Consider the following 15,387-nt stretch of genomic DNA (forward strand, 5'->3'; position numbering starts at 1 on the left):
CTTATAATAAAAATGTGACTAGTATTCATAATTTTGGTTTCTTGGTCTGGATTATCTTGAAGGGCTGACATCAGTCTTGCAAGTCTGAATATGCCTCTCCTCTCCCTGCCTCTTACAAGTAATCCTCGACTTACTACAATTCATTTAATGATGGTTCAAAGTTACGACAGCCTCAGAAAAAGTGCTTTATGACCTGTACTCACACTTATGAGTGTCATACCACCCCCATGGTCACGTGATTGCAATTCGGGCGCTTGGCAACCAGCTTGCATTTACAACCAGTTGCAACATCCTGCAGTCATGTGATTGTGATTTGCGACCTTTTTTGCCAGTTTCCAGCAAAAAACATCCATTGGGGAAGCTAGATTCACTTAACAACTGTGGTGATTTGCTTAACAGCCCATGATTCACGTAAAATGGTCATAAAATTGGGTTCAGTCACATGGTGACTCGACTTACAACCGCAATGACTTGCAATAGAAATTCTGGTCCCAGTTGTGGTTGTAAGTTGAGGACTACCCATACATTCCAGAGAATTAGGGAGTGTCAACTCTGGGATGCTTTGTCAAATTACATTCCTGCTTTGGACTCAAATTTTATCAGACCATTGTCTAGGTGGCATCTCTTCCTCCTGTCTCTCAAGGTTACTCACACAGCCCATTACAGCTAGACAATGTGAAGGCCATTGTATTGTCTTTTCCTTATCCCTGCTATTGCTGCCTTAAAAAAGCTGAAGGAGAAACGTATTGCAATAAAACCCTTGAAGAGATCCATCTTAAACCAAGCAGAGTTAACACCCTAACACAGAATCTATCATTCCTGCTGTTTACATTCCATTCTGCCCTAAACTGAAGCAGCTGCAAGCTTTTGGCTGTTTCCTAATTGCAACTTACAGATGCTTTTTTTTTTTTAACGAGTCTTGAAGCAAATTGAGCAGGTTTGCCCTGGAATCTTTTATTGCTAGTTTAAATTAAGACGTGACATTTTTGAATCTCAGATCTTCAGTCTGAACCGAGTCAAGCTGATTTGCACAGAGCTAGTCAAGGCCGAGCTTTGGGAGAAGACTGGTGACCTCTTTCTCTCTCTGCAAGTGTTGAAGGGTGGAAAATAATTTGGTTGACTGTTGCCTGAAATAATGGCTGAGAAAATGTCAAGATGGCATTTTGGGAGAAAAATACTTTGATGTCTCGTGGGATGTCTATTTGTATATGCATACAGACAACTAGCCTGTTTTTCCTTCTATAAAGATGGTAGAGAAGGTTGGAGGTCACTGTTGCCTAAAAGGAAGCTTAGGAGAGCATTGACATAAAGGTTGGGGTCAAAGATTGTGATTTTTTTTCTATTCTAAAGTAGCCTAGTTATGCCAGCTTTTATGGAAATTACTTGAATGAGGGCTTGAAGATGTTTGTAAGAGATTGTTAATATTTGATTAATATCTTCAGTCAATAATATGTCAAACTCTGCAGTTCATTTTATTCCTTCTGCAAATAACAGGATGTGACTAATAATAAATTAGTTCCCACATACATTTTTTCTTCTTTTAGCAAATAAGGGGCCTTGGCTGATGCGAGCTTTGACCCCAATTCTTTTGCATACTCCACATGGAAAAAGGAGCCATAGATTACATTAGAGCAGGCCCCAGACTTCGGGTTTTGCTCTTTTCTGAGGAAAGGCAGATGTTGTGGTTAACAGTTTCATCCCAATCTCCCTAAATCTGAGATTGAAGCAGTTGCAGGCAGTTCAGTGCTGCCCTATGTCAGCCTTGGGACAACTATTTTGTCAAACTGATTCTTGGAGCAACTTGAATTGAAATTGAATTCTCTCTGAATTGCAGACAAGGATGGAAACTTGCATTCAGACCTTTGATTGCAATCGAATCTAGACTCGATCTCTGGGAATGAGATTTAATCAGAAAGAGGTTTGGTTAACCTCTCCCTCTGCATGCAAATACTCATTTGCATACACAGGAGGAAGAGGTTGCTGGGAAGATACCTGAATTCCTATTGCCTGAAAAAATGGAGGAAATACCAAGATGGAACTTCTAAAGGAACTTCTAATTCTTTTTCATCATGCCTCTTGTACACATGGCAAGGAAAATGCTTGGCTCCCTATAGCCTGAAAGGGTGGCAAGGATGTAACAGTGATAGTTTAATGTATAAGAACTACAAAGAATTTGATTTTACTACATGTGGCTTTATAGAAAGTTTTTGTCTAGCAATACTTTCCAGTTTACTTCTTTTGGCATATGGGTGTGTTTTGTTTGTAAATTGTTTATGCTTTTCATTTGGATTATTGTGTATGAACAGTGTGTGGTGAGATTACATCTTGATACTTTCTGTTTTGGGGGGAAATAAATAAATAAATAAATGAAGAGTGTGTTTGGTGTAGTGCTCAAGGCCCCTGGCTAGAAATCAGAAGCTGCCTGGTGGGTGGCTTTAGGCCAGCTCATCTTTCTCAGCCCTAAGAAGAAAGCAATGGTGGAAGAAAGCAATGGTGAGCCACTTCTAAAATCTTGTCAAGAAAGCTGCAGTGACTCGAGCAAGACAGACTTGAAGGCACTAAAAAAAGTACCTTCTGTGTAGGCACTAAAAAAAGTACCTTCTGTGTGGAAAAAGGTCCATGTCTACTATTAAGCTAAGCCCCAAGTATTTGCTGTTTCCATTATGGAAATAAGGGCCAAGGGCTAACATTCAGACCAGGTCCCGATGTTTGTTTCACTCTTTCTGTGATGCCTAAATTTCATCTTATCCACCCAAAAGTGGAGCAGCTGAAGCCATTTTGATGATCCCCCCCCCCCTTTGAATCGCAAGTGCAAATAGAAACCCGCTGTCTTTGGATTTGGGATCTTCAACAAGAAGTGAATCTCATCTGATTTGCAGAGGCTTTAATGAGCCTGGGGTTTGGGGCAAACTGTTAACCTCTCCCTCCTCTGAATGCAAATGACCAGCCTATTGCACCACTCGTAGAATTTGCTAGAAGATGCTAAAGCCAGTGTTATCTGAACGAAGAGCTTGGAAGAATCAAAGTGGATTTGGAATAGGAGAACCTCTCCTCTTCCTTCCCTTGATTCAAATACATACCTTGTTCTGCTTTTAGTACAGGTATTTGAGAAGATGCTGGAGTCACTGTAGCCTGAAAGAACAGCTGGAAAAGGATGAAGAGGGAGCTTTGAAAATTAACAGCTAACTTTTTCTGAATTTGTGTTTTGACTTGTTGTAACTTTCTGAGGTGGTTTAAGTTCAAGTTTTCCTTTTTGAAGGAGTGGTTGTAAGCTGCATGAGTTCATTTGCAATGAGGAAGCAGAAATTACAACAGGGCAGATATTACTAATTTATTATGGGCATAAAAGTCAAAGATGATGTTACACAAACAAGAGAGCATGACTTTAGCAGGCCAAGCTCCATAAGTTAGTTGCATTCATGTTGGAAATAAGGGCACAGGGCTAATGTAGGAACAGGCCCCTTTGTTTTCCTGTTTCTAGAAATAAGGGCTGTGACTAATGTTTTATTCCCATTGGTTTTATTCTTTCCAACTTAACAGAACGTTGGAAAGAAATTATTAAAAGAAGTCAGGGGTCTGTCTGACCACGAGATAGCTGTCCAAGACAGAGCCAGACCCACTTTGCCATAGGGAGAAGCCAGTAAAAAGAAGATTGGAGGTGGATCCAGCCAGGGGCCTCTGGAGGGAAAAATCCCCCTGTGCTTCCCTGTGGGAGAAGCCTTGCAGCAGGGGCTTGGAATGTCGCCAGCAACTCCATTCTAAGCCCCTCCCTGTTCCTTCTGATCATGTGACCTAAAGAGGGGCTCCCATTAAGGGGTTGGAAAGAATTTCCCTATTTTCTTTCAGTCAAATTTTGAAGCCACTCCATAAAGGTATGTGAGAAATATGGAGGATGGGAAGAGATGCTGCCTAGGGAACCATCAGATAAGGGAGGGCATAGCCTACAGCTGCATAATGGGCGGAGAAAGAGGCTCAGAAGGGACCCTCCCTAGCTCCCCAGGCTGTAAAAGAGACGGTGGGAGATTTGTACTTTCCGACTTGCAAGATTCTGTTAACGTAGCCTTACAATAAAGTAGAATTAGCTCATCTGGTCGTGTTTCCTGTCTGGTCTGCCTGGGAAGGCTGACACTCTCAAACCAATTTGGTTAGCCCTTGTCTCTTGAATTACATACGCAGAAGGAAACATTTCCTGTTCAGTTTCAGTTAAATCTAGTTTGATTCGCATGGGCCTAGTCAAGATGGGTTTTGGGCAAAAGAATATACCGTAACCACTTCTTTCCTCACTATGCAAATGACCAGCCTCTCTTAGCTCCTGTAGAATTGCCTGTTGCCCAAAAAGAGGGGTGGGAAAGTACCAAGATGGGGCTTTGGTAGAAAATTACTGAGCTGTTGCTATCTGTATTTGTATGGTTTGCCAGATTCAGCTCTTGTAGAAGTAACTGCAGTGGCCACTATAACGGAAAGACTCCCTGGAGACTATCAAAAGAGAGACATGAACAATTTTTTTTTAGTTGCATTCTTTTGGTTGAATAAATGATTAGTCTTAAAGAACTCTGGAAGATGCTGACCTTTCTAATAGGTGAAAGAGGGTCTAAGAGTAGCAACCGTTGTTTAAACTGTTCTTGGAACAGCAAACTGTGACTAAATAGTAAGCATGTCACACAAGTGTGTCTTGTTCCTTTCTGAACAACACACATTAGGTCAGGCAGTAAATGTTTATTTTACTCAGGGTGTAAATCATGACTGTCCAACCTTTTAGCTTTCCTGGGCCACATGAAATGAAGAGGAATTGTCTTGGGCCACACGTAAAATATATAAGCCGGGTTTGGGTTTGTTGTTTATTCGTTCAGTCGCTTCCGACTCCTGGTGACTTCATGGACCAGCCCACGCCAGAGCTTCCTGTTGGTCGTCAACACCCCCAGCTCCCCCAGGGACGAGTCCGTCACCTCTAGAATATCATCCATCCATCTTGCCCTTGGTCGGCCCCTCTTCCTTTTGCCTTCCACTTTCCCCAGCATCAGCATCCTCTCCAGAGTATCCTGTCTTCTCATTATGTGGCCAGAGTACTTCAGTTTTGCCTTTTGCCTTTCAGGTTTGAAATATAAGCCAGGACTGTGCCATTTAATCCACCCCCAGACCCCCCACCTTCTCCTGCCCCCTCCCCCGCCAAACTCAGCAGCGTCCCAAAAAAACGCTTGAGTCCCTGCCTCCCGATGCACGGGACCGCAGCTCCCACTGTCCTGATGCAGCCCCCCCCCCATGTGCCCTGCAAGCCACGCAGTGGGCGAAGGCTGCCTCTCTCCAAGGACGGGCGTGCGGGGCGAGGCGGTGCAGCACGGCAGGCGCTGGCTCAAGGGGCCGTCGCCGCAGCCGTGCACGCTCCCTCCCGGCGGCCGGGGAGGGAAGGAGGGAGGGCACGCGCTCCGCCTGCCCCACGCCTGCACACCCGCTTTCCTGTTCCCTCTGCTCGCTCGGTGGCACCTTGTGCACGCAGGAGGAGGAGGAGCAGCAGCAGCAGCAGCAGCTCCCTACCGGGGGAGGAGGCTCAGCTGTCCACTGTCGGCCTTTCTTTCCCTCCCCTGCTCCCGCCGGGAAGCAGCTTCCTCTGTGCTCCACTCTCTCTGCTTCTTGTTTTCGCTTTCCACCCCTTTTTCCTTCCTTCTTTTTCCCCTCCTTTTCTTTTTTTCTCCCACTTTCGGGCTGCGCTTGGCTCTCGCTCCCAAGCAGCAGCGGTGGGAGCAGCAATTCCAACAATAGGCACCAGTGGTTTGAAAAAAATTGCAAAATAATGTTAAAAGTTTACATTACTAGCCGTTCAGGGCTGCGGGTTGGACACACCTGGTGTAAATATTTATTTTACTCAAGCCAGACTTCTAAAGTTTGTATTATTCCTTTGGAAAATAATAGGGCAGAACTCTCATTAGGTCTGTCTGCAGAAGCGGAGGCAGGGTTACAATCCCTCTGCCATCCAGCCAGCCCCTTCGGGTGTCATTGGTCTGGCCCCTCTGTGCCAGCCTCCCCTCTCTGCCAGCCAACTGCCTGCCAAGCTCTGCTCCCTTCTGATACAGGTGTTCAGTTCTGAATCAAAGGCCCTTTTATTTCTGGGCTAGCTCTCACCTGCCCAAATCCTGCTCCATATTGGCACAGTCTTTCAACCCTGAACCAAATATACCTTTTTGTTCATGCTCCAAGTTGACACGGTCTTTGAACTCTGATCCAGGGGTATTTTTGCTCTGTGTTAGCTTTCTACCAAAACAGGCACCACCTTGGCACACTCTCCTACCTCTGAGAGGTTGGCACTTGTGTTAGACTGCCCAGCTCTGCTTATAGAGGGACAAAACCCTCTCAGAGGGCATCCCTTTAAATCACAAAAATAGAACATTGCTAACAGCATTGAGCAACATCAGAGTGGGCGTGGGGAGATCTCAAAAAGGTCCAGATGGCAGTTGTGACCGAAGCCCCGTCCCTTCATGGGTGTGCGTGATGTTGATGCATGTACAGAAGGGGTGGGGTTTTGACTGCACTGTTGCTGTGGCCGTCTTGACCTGTTTTGCCTTTCCCCACGGACATCCCCAGGCTGCTCCTGCTTTTGCCATTTTGCCACAACACACATGTCAGAAGAACAGCACTGCTTTAATCAGCTTGCTGTGTGCCCTCTTGGGTCCTGCTTCATTTTTAAGCTCTGCATGAGGGGGGCAGGTTGCACTGAAGTCTCTTACTGGTGAGCAAATGGCTGCCCAGCTAACACTGGCAGGCGCTGCTCCAAATGCTTCCTGCTTTTAAAATGGGGAAGGGGAAGGGGAACTGTGGTGCTGGAGAAGACTCCTTGGACTGGAAGGAGGTCAAATCAATCCTACAGGAAATCAACCCTGACTGCTCATTGGACGGACAGATACTGAAGCTGAAGCTCAAATACTTTGGCCACCTAATGCAAAGAGAGGACTCACTGGAAAAGACCCTGATGCTGGGAAAGACTGAAGGCAAAAGGAGAAGGGGACGGCAGAGGATGAGATGGCTAGATAGCATCACCGGCGCAATGAACATGAATTTGAGCAAACTCCAGGAGACAGCGGAGGACAGGAAGGCCTGGCGTGCTATGGTCCATGGGGTCACAAAGAGTCGGACACGACTTAATGACTGAACAACAACAACAAAAGGGGCTGGAAAGGCTACTAAGAATGGTTCTTTCTCCTTCCTGTTCCTCTGCCATTGTATCTCACCAAGCCAGCTGTCCTGCTCTCTCTGCCAGCTGCCTAATGTATTGCATGGCCAGCTATATGGACCATCCAGCACTCCAGAAAGGCCCACTGATGAGGTGCAGCAAAACTCCGGCACCCCACGAGGCACATCCGTGGCTGTTGTTCTGAGTCCTGCTTAGAAGCCGCTCAGCCTGGCAGCCCACCAAAGCCTGTGATGGAGGAGGCAGGCTTGCCCACCCGCTACACCCACCCTCTTGGTGCCCCAGAATGCTGCGTGAAGTGAGGCTGCAAAGCAGATGCCCCCAGAAGGGGAACTCAGGATTGTGCTGCGTTGGTCACACCAAGCCTGGAATCCCAGCAAAGCAAGACAAAAGACCTTGCTGAAAACAGTTTTGGAAAACCTGCATTTTTAAATTGGAGTTGTCCCTGTTTTGTGGAATTCAGCCAGCTTCTCTATAGCTAGGCAATGGGGAGGCTGTTTGTTTCTTTTTAATTTTGAAAAAGATGTTTCCAAAAAATGATCATGATAAAACCATTGAAGTATCCAGTTGAAACTTGCCAGGGTTAAATTCCATTAAATAGGGTTTGATTTTCAGCCCATTCTGCCAAAAACCAAAGCAACTTCTTCCCAACAGCCAGTGGACAAATACGGAGAAAAGTCTTAACTGGTCCCTCTTCCATATGCAAATGAGCAACCTGTTCTGGGGTGGGTGGGAAAACACTATACTCACTGTAGCCTATAAGGACATCAAAGAAAGTAACAAGGTACAACAGAAAATAAATAATGTAAGAATGTCTTTTAATTCTTAAGTTTTATAGATTTTTTGTTTTAGGAGATAGAATGGGTTGATTCAGTGTAGTGTGGTTGTTTTATTGATGGGTTAGGAGTTGAATAGAGAAAAGCTGTATTTGATCTGAGAAAAAGGGGTGATTTGGTTGTCAGGTTATTCTCTTTACTTTTTTTTATTCCTTGAGAAAACAAGATCATAGTTTAATGTTACAGCAGGTCCTAAATGTGTTTTACCTTTCTGGGAATGGGGGCCTTGGCTAACATTGTTATCTCATGCTGCCAAAAAATGAAGCAGCCCAAACAAAGGGTTTTCTGAAATTAAAATCCTGAACTACCCCATACGAAATCATTTTGCCCTCAAGACTCAAAACATGCCGCCTCCTTCAAATGTCATGTCTTAAATTGAAATGTGTCAATGGCTGATTTGCACAAGACAGGCCCCATCAAGAGGGGGCTTTGAGAGAACCATACCTTTCCCATGTATGCAAATGAGCAGCCTGTTGCATCTCCAGGAGAGGTTGCTGGGAAGATGCTTGGGTCCCTGTTTCCAGAAAGAAGGACAGGCCAAGGTCCAAGATGGAGCTTTGGGGGAACATGCAGCATGCATGTTTTCCCTTGTTTTTACTTCATAGTCACCTTGTTCTGCCTCTTGTAGAAATAGTAAGACAGTTGCTTGGCTCCCTGTAACTGTGAAGAATGGCTGGGAGAGTATCAAGGTGGGATAAGTAAGATAGAGTGTTTTATTAGGATTTTTAATTACTCCTAGGAAAAATGAAGGAATTTGTTCATTTTTGTTTACAAAGTTTGTTGCATAATTTTTTTAGTTTTAGAGTTGCTATGAAATGGCTGTTTTTTAGATTTATAAATGGTATCTATTTACTGTGTATGGGTAATTCATTTTTTTCTGCATAAAAACCTGTACTGTAATTATTATTAAATACTCCCTGTGTTTCATTTTGCTGGAGGTCTGGACTGGGAGAAAGTTGACATTCTTTAATAGGATCTGGGAACAATCTCAAAGCCAGTTTGGTATAGTGGGTAAGGGATCACCACTTCTGCAAAAACTTTACCAAGAAAACCGCAGGGACTTGTCCAGGCAGTTTCCCAGAACTGAACACAACTGAATAGATTAAGAAAAAAAAATCTAGAAATAATAGGATGTGTATGACATCAGTTTAAGCTAATTTTGTTCTGTTACTTTTAGGATTCTGAGAAAATGGGTCATGTTAGGACTGGCCCCATGGTTATGTCTTAGTCTTTCTGGGAATAAAGGTTATAAAAAACATATGATTAGGCCAGACGCTACCAGTTTACTTTACAGGTAGTCCTTGTTTAGTGACCTTTCACAGTTACAATGGTGATGAAAAAGTAACTTTACGACCAATCCTAGCATTTATGACTTTTGCAGGTCTGTAAAGCAAAGGAAAGCTGAAGTAAGATCATAAGCACAGTCACGGTCTTACTTAGCGATTGCTTTGCTTAATGACCAAGTTGCTGGTCCAATTATGGTCACCAAATGAGGACTACTGTACTTCCTTTGGGAGTAACATATTCAGTGGGAAACGTTTGGCCAGTCTCAAATTTTTAGCATAGCAGCAGAGCCTTTATTGACCCTGGAGCTTTGGGGAACCAATATGAAGCCCCTCCTCCTCTGTATGCAAATGACCAGCCTATTGCAGTACCTGTAGATGTTGCTGAGAAGATGCCAAAGCCAGTGTTGTCTGAACAAAGAGCCAGAATCAAGGTGGATTTGGGAGAGGAGAATCTCCCCTCTTCCTTCCCTTATGTTTAAATATCCCACTGTTTGAATAGGTGGAAGATGTTTGTGTCCCTGTAGCCTGAAAGAGCAGTAGAGAAAGTATAACAAATGGGATGTGGAAAGAAAAGAGAACAAATTGCTTTGTGTTTTGGAATCAGAGCTTAAGTAAGGCTGGAGTTTATGGTGTTTGTAGGATAGTGGATAATAGGTTAATATACATCAAGTGGCTTCTTAAGAGTGCTTGGATTTCTGTAAGACTGAGCTGTGAGTTTGTTTTGTTTCTTCTGATAATAACAAAGTGTTGTTGATGTTAAGTCTGCCATGCTATGTCTGCTGTACCTTTGCAATTACAGGTCTGCAGCCTTCACTAACGTAAGACCTGCAAATTTGTTTTAGTTGCTCTGCAAAGTGGAATGATAGGTAATGCTATGCCAGGGTACCAATGAAATGAAATGATATTGCTCATGCTTAGGCTGAGCTGTATTTGTTGTATTTCTTCATGGCCCATGTGTTCATCTTATCCTGACAAAAATTGAAATGATGCTGTTTTTACAATTATTGTCAGTGGACTATTTTTTAAAATAGAACCTTGAAGTAGGTTAATAGGGCTTGAATCACAGCGTGGAACAGAGTCATACCCTTCTGAATCACAAATGTTTAATGTGAATCTAATCACAACAGATTTACGCATAAGACTGTTAAAATGAAGTTTACTTGCATTAGTACTTGGGTGCATTACTTAACTGCATATTGATCCGCAAGTTCTCATGTCACAGTGCTTACTCTGAAGCATCTTCCGTCCTTCTTGATGCCCACAGGTATAAGCATTTGTGATGCAGGCAGGCAGAGGAAAGGGCATAGTATAAAGTACATACAAGGAATCAACCTTATTGAATATATGCAAATGCAGGCCTTTAATTTGTTAGGGAAATCAGAACTGTTGTTCTAATTCCTGAAACTGTAACTGCTTAAAACAGAGCCACTTCTACTGCCATCATCCTATGAAGATCTGAAATTCAGGAATATATAAATTTTCTGTAGCCTTAGGGAAGTGTCTGCTCTTACAATGCAATCAGTGGCATATTTTAATGCATATAGGTAATGCATGTTTATGGATATTTGGCATTAAAGAGCATCCTTGCCAGTGTAGCTGTTTGAAATTAGAGCATTTTTTATTCTGATCATCTTTCCTGCTTTGCTCTTATTGAATAACTCATCCTTCAGTGCTGGTACTGAGTTATAGAAACAGGTAATCTATGGATCCATTTTGTCAGACTATCTGTCGACTAATGTCATTTTATGTTTTCATTCTGTGCTTGTGCTATGAATCATTCTGTCTTCTCTGGAGCCATGCCTGATCACTGAGCAACAGAACAATCATGGGAACGTTGCAGTGAATTGGTTGTAAGACCATTCCAGTTGCTATGCTATTTGCTCAGCCAATTTAGCCCACATACTTAAATTGATTCACTGAAATCATAAACCTTTGGATTCTACAATTATATCCTTTGCATAAATTCATTTAAGCAGTCCCATTACCCCAAAATAATATGGGCCTTTCCTAAGACTTGACTCTTGAGAAGATGTTTCAACCCTGATTAATTTTTCTTTCTTTTTTTTTTATAGGTTGCTGGATATTGAAAGTCAAATGATCTATTTTGCAAGTTTCTATGCAGGAATTGGCTGTGCTGTTCTCGTGCTTGGATACCTCCAAGTCAGTATTTTTTCCTCTAGTCCCTCAACCCCCACCCCAGAACAGAAAAGAAGTCAGTTATTTAACAGCCAAGGTTCATGTATATTAAGTGACAATTCAAGCTCCTATAAACATAATTGATTTGGAAATCAGTAACACTTTCCATATCATATAAGCCATTTTTCTACCATAGGTTCCTGAAACAGACAATTCTTATGTCATTGTTGATTTGCATACATGTTAAATAATAGGAAATACTAATCAAAGTCCAATCATGCAAAGTATTGTGCATTAACAGGTAGCCTTCCTTTCCCCCCACTTCTTACATACATGGACATACTGTATATGTGGATAGAATAATTGGCCATTACAGAAATAGGAGCTATGTGTCTTCTTGATCTGAGACCAATCTTTGTACTGCCTTGGAACTAATACTGACTTTTGGGCTGAAGGAACTGAGTAGGCATTGATTTCTTTATGAAACACAGGGATCCATCTGAAAGCCAAAACCCTTCAAAATAATGTGTAATCTATCTATTCAGTTGAAGAAAAGCCAAAGTCAAAAGGAATAAGCTGATGGAGGAAAGAAAAATGCTATAGCCTATACCTGAGTAATCAGAGATGGGATGGATTTCTACAGCTGAGGTTTAAAAAGGCCTGGTCTCAGGTTCCCCCACTTTTCCCATTCCTCATAACTTGTGTTGTTGTTGCTGGGATCGTGTCTACTATGCCTAGAATTTCCAGCTAGGTTCTTCTTAATATTCTAGTGCCAAAACTGCAGATCAGAGTCTCTGAAAAATAAGTTTGTGTACCATTGTCCCTCTTCCCCTTTGATGCTACTGATGAGTGTTGCTACATTCTAGATTATATGCTCAATTCACATGAGGAAGCCCAATCATTTGGACAGCTTAATGCAGAGTCTTTTTCAGAATCCTCTGCTATGTGCAGTGGTCCTCTCACAGCTAATCTGATGTGGAAGAGGTTCCTTAGAGATAGAACATTTGGCAACTACGTTCTTACAAAAGGCAGGACAGTGATCAGGTATTATCCCATTAATAGTACCAGTGCAACATGATCTTTATGACTAACATTTTCCATGCTTAATTATTATAACGAAGCAGTTCCACTAATGTCCTAAGTATAACTCTGCCTGACAGTTTCACCTAAAGAAAGGAGATGTTTGCTTCTTTTTTTTTAAGGGTGTGCAAGATGATGATAGTGGAAGGCATCAAATCAGTGCTAAGGGTACTGGGAATTAGACTGTTTACCATGTAGCTGACTGTACCGTCAGTTTGGCACTGTGTTTTAGTAATCGAGGAAAGGTTAGTTTTCTGCTAATTGTGCTTTTTCCTTCTCCATTTCTCTCCCCACACCCTTTCTAAGATCTGCTTATGGGTAATCTCAGCTGCTCATCAGACACAACACATCCGCAAAGCCTATTTCAGGAAAATAATGAGGATGGACATAGGCTGGTTTGATTGTACATCAGTGGGGGAACTCAATACCCGAATTTCTGAGTGAGTAGTTCGAGATAGCCACTGATGTGATTACATGTCAATAAACAGTCTCTGGAAAGCCAGTGAGCGTTTAATAAGGGGTTCCTACCAGCTTGATTCTCAGCTATGCCAACTTGTCCACTGGGCTGCCATGACTGTTGTCCATGGTAGGCCTGCAAATGGCTCTACGAAGCTGCTGCTGGCAGGGCCAGCCCTACCATTACCCGCCTGCTTGAGAGGCCCTGTTTCTTGCCACACAAGAGCCGATATTTTGTGGGGGTGTTGAGAGGTCAATATAGTAATGAAGACAGAGGCAGCCACAGACCTGGCGGAAGATGGTTGGATCACACGCAGCTAAGAAGATAAAGATGGCACTTAGTCATTTTTCTAGATGGACAAATGTATCTGAGGAAAGTCCATCTGGCCAGGCATTTTTCACAAGCTATCAGTGCTTGATGAGCATCCATGCAAATTTTGTTTTCCCCATCTTGTCCTTGCTAAGCAGAATCTCTGAAAGAGGGCCCAACCAATCCTCAGCCACAGTGGGGGAAGAAGAAAAAATAGAAGCCCCCATTTCATAATGTGTAGAATCTTGGAAGGGATGTTCCAGCAGAGCAAGATACTTAGAAATATGGGACCTCGGCCTGCACTGAGTTTAAGTTTAATCTTACGTGTGGGAAGTAAACTCCCTAGATGAAAGAGTGATCAAATGAATAACTACCATAATAAATCATTCTCCTCAACATTTCCCCAGTGTAGAGAGGAGTGATATTTTTCATGCACATTGGGAATTGTAATGAAGGCAAAATGTATCTTCTGCTTCAACTTTTCTTGTTCTCCACAGTGACATTAATAAAATAAATGATGCTATTGCTGATCAAGTAGCAATCTTTATCCAGCGCTTCACCACCTTTGTTTGTGGATTCCTGCTAGGATTTGTCAGAGGCTGGAAGCTGACCTTAGTTATTATTGCAGTCAGTCCCCTAATTGGGATCGGAGCTGGCATCATTGGCCTGGTACGGAAGAATGTCCTTCATATTGAAAGGTTTCTGAAGTCATTTAGGGGGGATTGGGGCAGGATTTTCAAATTGTTGACCAGTTCAGGAAGTGCCTTTGTAACACTCCATCAAACCATTTACTACTGCTTTTTCTTTTTTAAAAAAAAGTAAGTCTAGCTGTCATTTATTTGACATAATTTCCCAGCAGTATTTTCTGTTGTTCCTTATAGGAACCAATAGGTGGGGCACCTCAGGGAACCATGGGTTTGCCACTGCCTTTGTCCTAGGGCTGAGAGGGAGGGACTGGCCAAGGTCACTCAGCTGGCTTTGTGCCTAAGGCAGGACTAGAACTCACCGTCTCCCAGTTTCTAGCCTGGTGCCTTAACCATGACACCAAACTGGCTTCCATATGCATACACACACCAGCATTTTCTTTTCTGTCATGCAACTGAAGGAGAGAGCTCTGACGTATGACAGCTTATACCACCCAGCATTGGGTCACCTTTAAGAATCTCATGACTCTTTGTTGCTTGACTAAAAGAGTCAGTGTTTTTGTTTAATCAATGTGGTCATCTCTTTGGATTTTGTCCCTGTGCAGGCAAGCCTTTAACCCATCTCAGCTGTGCCTACATAGAAACCTGTGCAAAGCAAGAAGGCTGAGAAAGCCTTCCTAACAAGCAGGTTCCCCATAGGCACAAAATATTGTGCTGACCTGCTCACGAGTCCAGTTTCATTAACTAACTAGGTAATTAGTTAGATCAGTGTTTTTTTCAAACTTGGCCACTTCAAAAACTCCCAGAATGGGAGTTGAAGTCCACACATCTTAAAGTTGGCCAAGTTTGAAAAACACTGAATTAGACTTTGCCCTATACAACACCAAGCTTTAAGAAGAGCCTTTCTGTCATATTCATTCTTCTGACTTTTGTTTTTGTTGTTGAAGTCTGTGGCAAAGTTCACAGGTCTAGAGTTAAAGGCTTATGCAAAAGCTGGTGCCATCGCTGATGAAGTGCTCTCATCGATCCGAACCGTGGCTGCTTTTGGGGGGGAAAGGAAAGAAGTTGAAAGGTTGGTTATATATCAAGGTTGCTTCAGAGCACTAAACAAGCCAGCTGAATTGAAACAGACCATGATTGCTTAAGTGCTAAAGATGAATATTAACTTATTGTGACAATTGAAAGCAAGCTCTTTCTTGCATAAATAGACTTAAGCTACTGTATGTCTAGGGAGATGTTCTATTTTTACTCTAGCTTGTGCCAGATGCATGAAATGGTAGGGATGCCATAAGAGTTTCCTCAGATTTAGCTACTTTGGTTAAACCAGCAATATTGTAATGCTGGCCTAGTATTAGATAGGGTGAGCATGTGCTGCCTGTCAGACAGCTTCCTCTTTATGTAATTAGGCTAGCATCAGATGTGATGGTGATCACTCTTTTGTTGCCAGTATAAAAATCTG

At 42.9% G+C, this 15,387-nt stretch overlaps 1 protein-coding gene across 2 annotated transcripts in view; it reads left to right on the top strand.

Moving 5' to 3' along the window:
* The window catches only part of ABCB11 (ATP binding cassette subfamily B member 11), a 72,090-nt gene that overhangs the window by 14,554 nt on the left and 42,149 nt on the right, over positions 1–15,387 (top strand). For both annotated transcript variants that reach the window (XM_063318223.1, XM_063318224.1), the window contains 4 exons: positions 11,375–11,462; positions 12,825–12,958; positions 13,782–13,953; positions 14,876–15,000. In XM_063318223.1, the coding sequence (XP_063174293.1) occupies positions 11,375–11,462; positions 12,825–12,958; positions 13,782–13,953; positions 14,876–15,000 (519 nt within the window). The remainder of the gene's footprint in view (positions 1–11,374; positions 11,463–12,824; positions 12,959–13,781; positions 13,954–14,875; positions 15,001–15,387) is intronic.

The sequence above is a fragment of the Candoia aspera genome, chromosome 1 (genome assembly GCF_035149785.1).
Source record: "Candoia aspera isolate rCanAsp1 chromosome 1, rCanAsp1.hap2, whole genome shotgun sequence".
Taxonomy (NCBI): Eukaryota; Metazoa; Chordata; class Lepidosauria; order Squamata; family Boidae; genus Candoia; species Candoia aspera.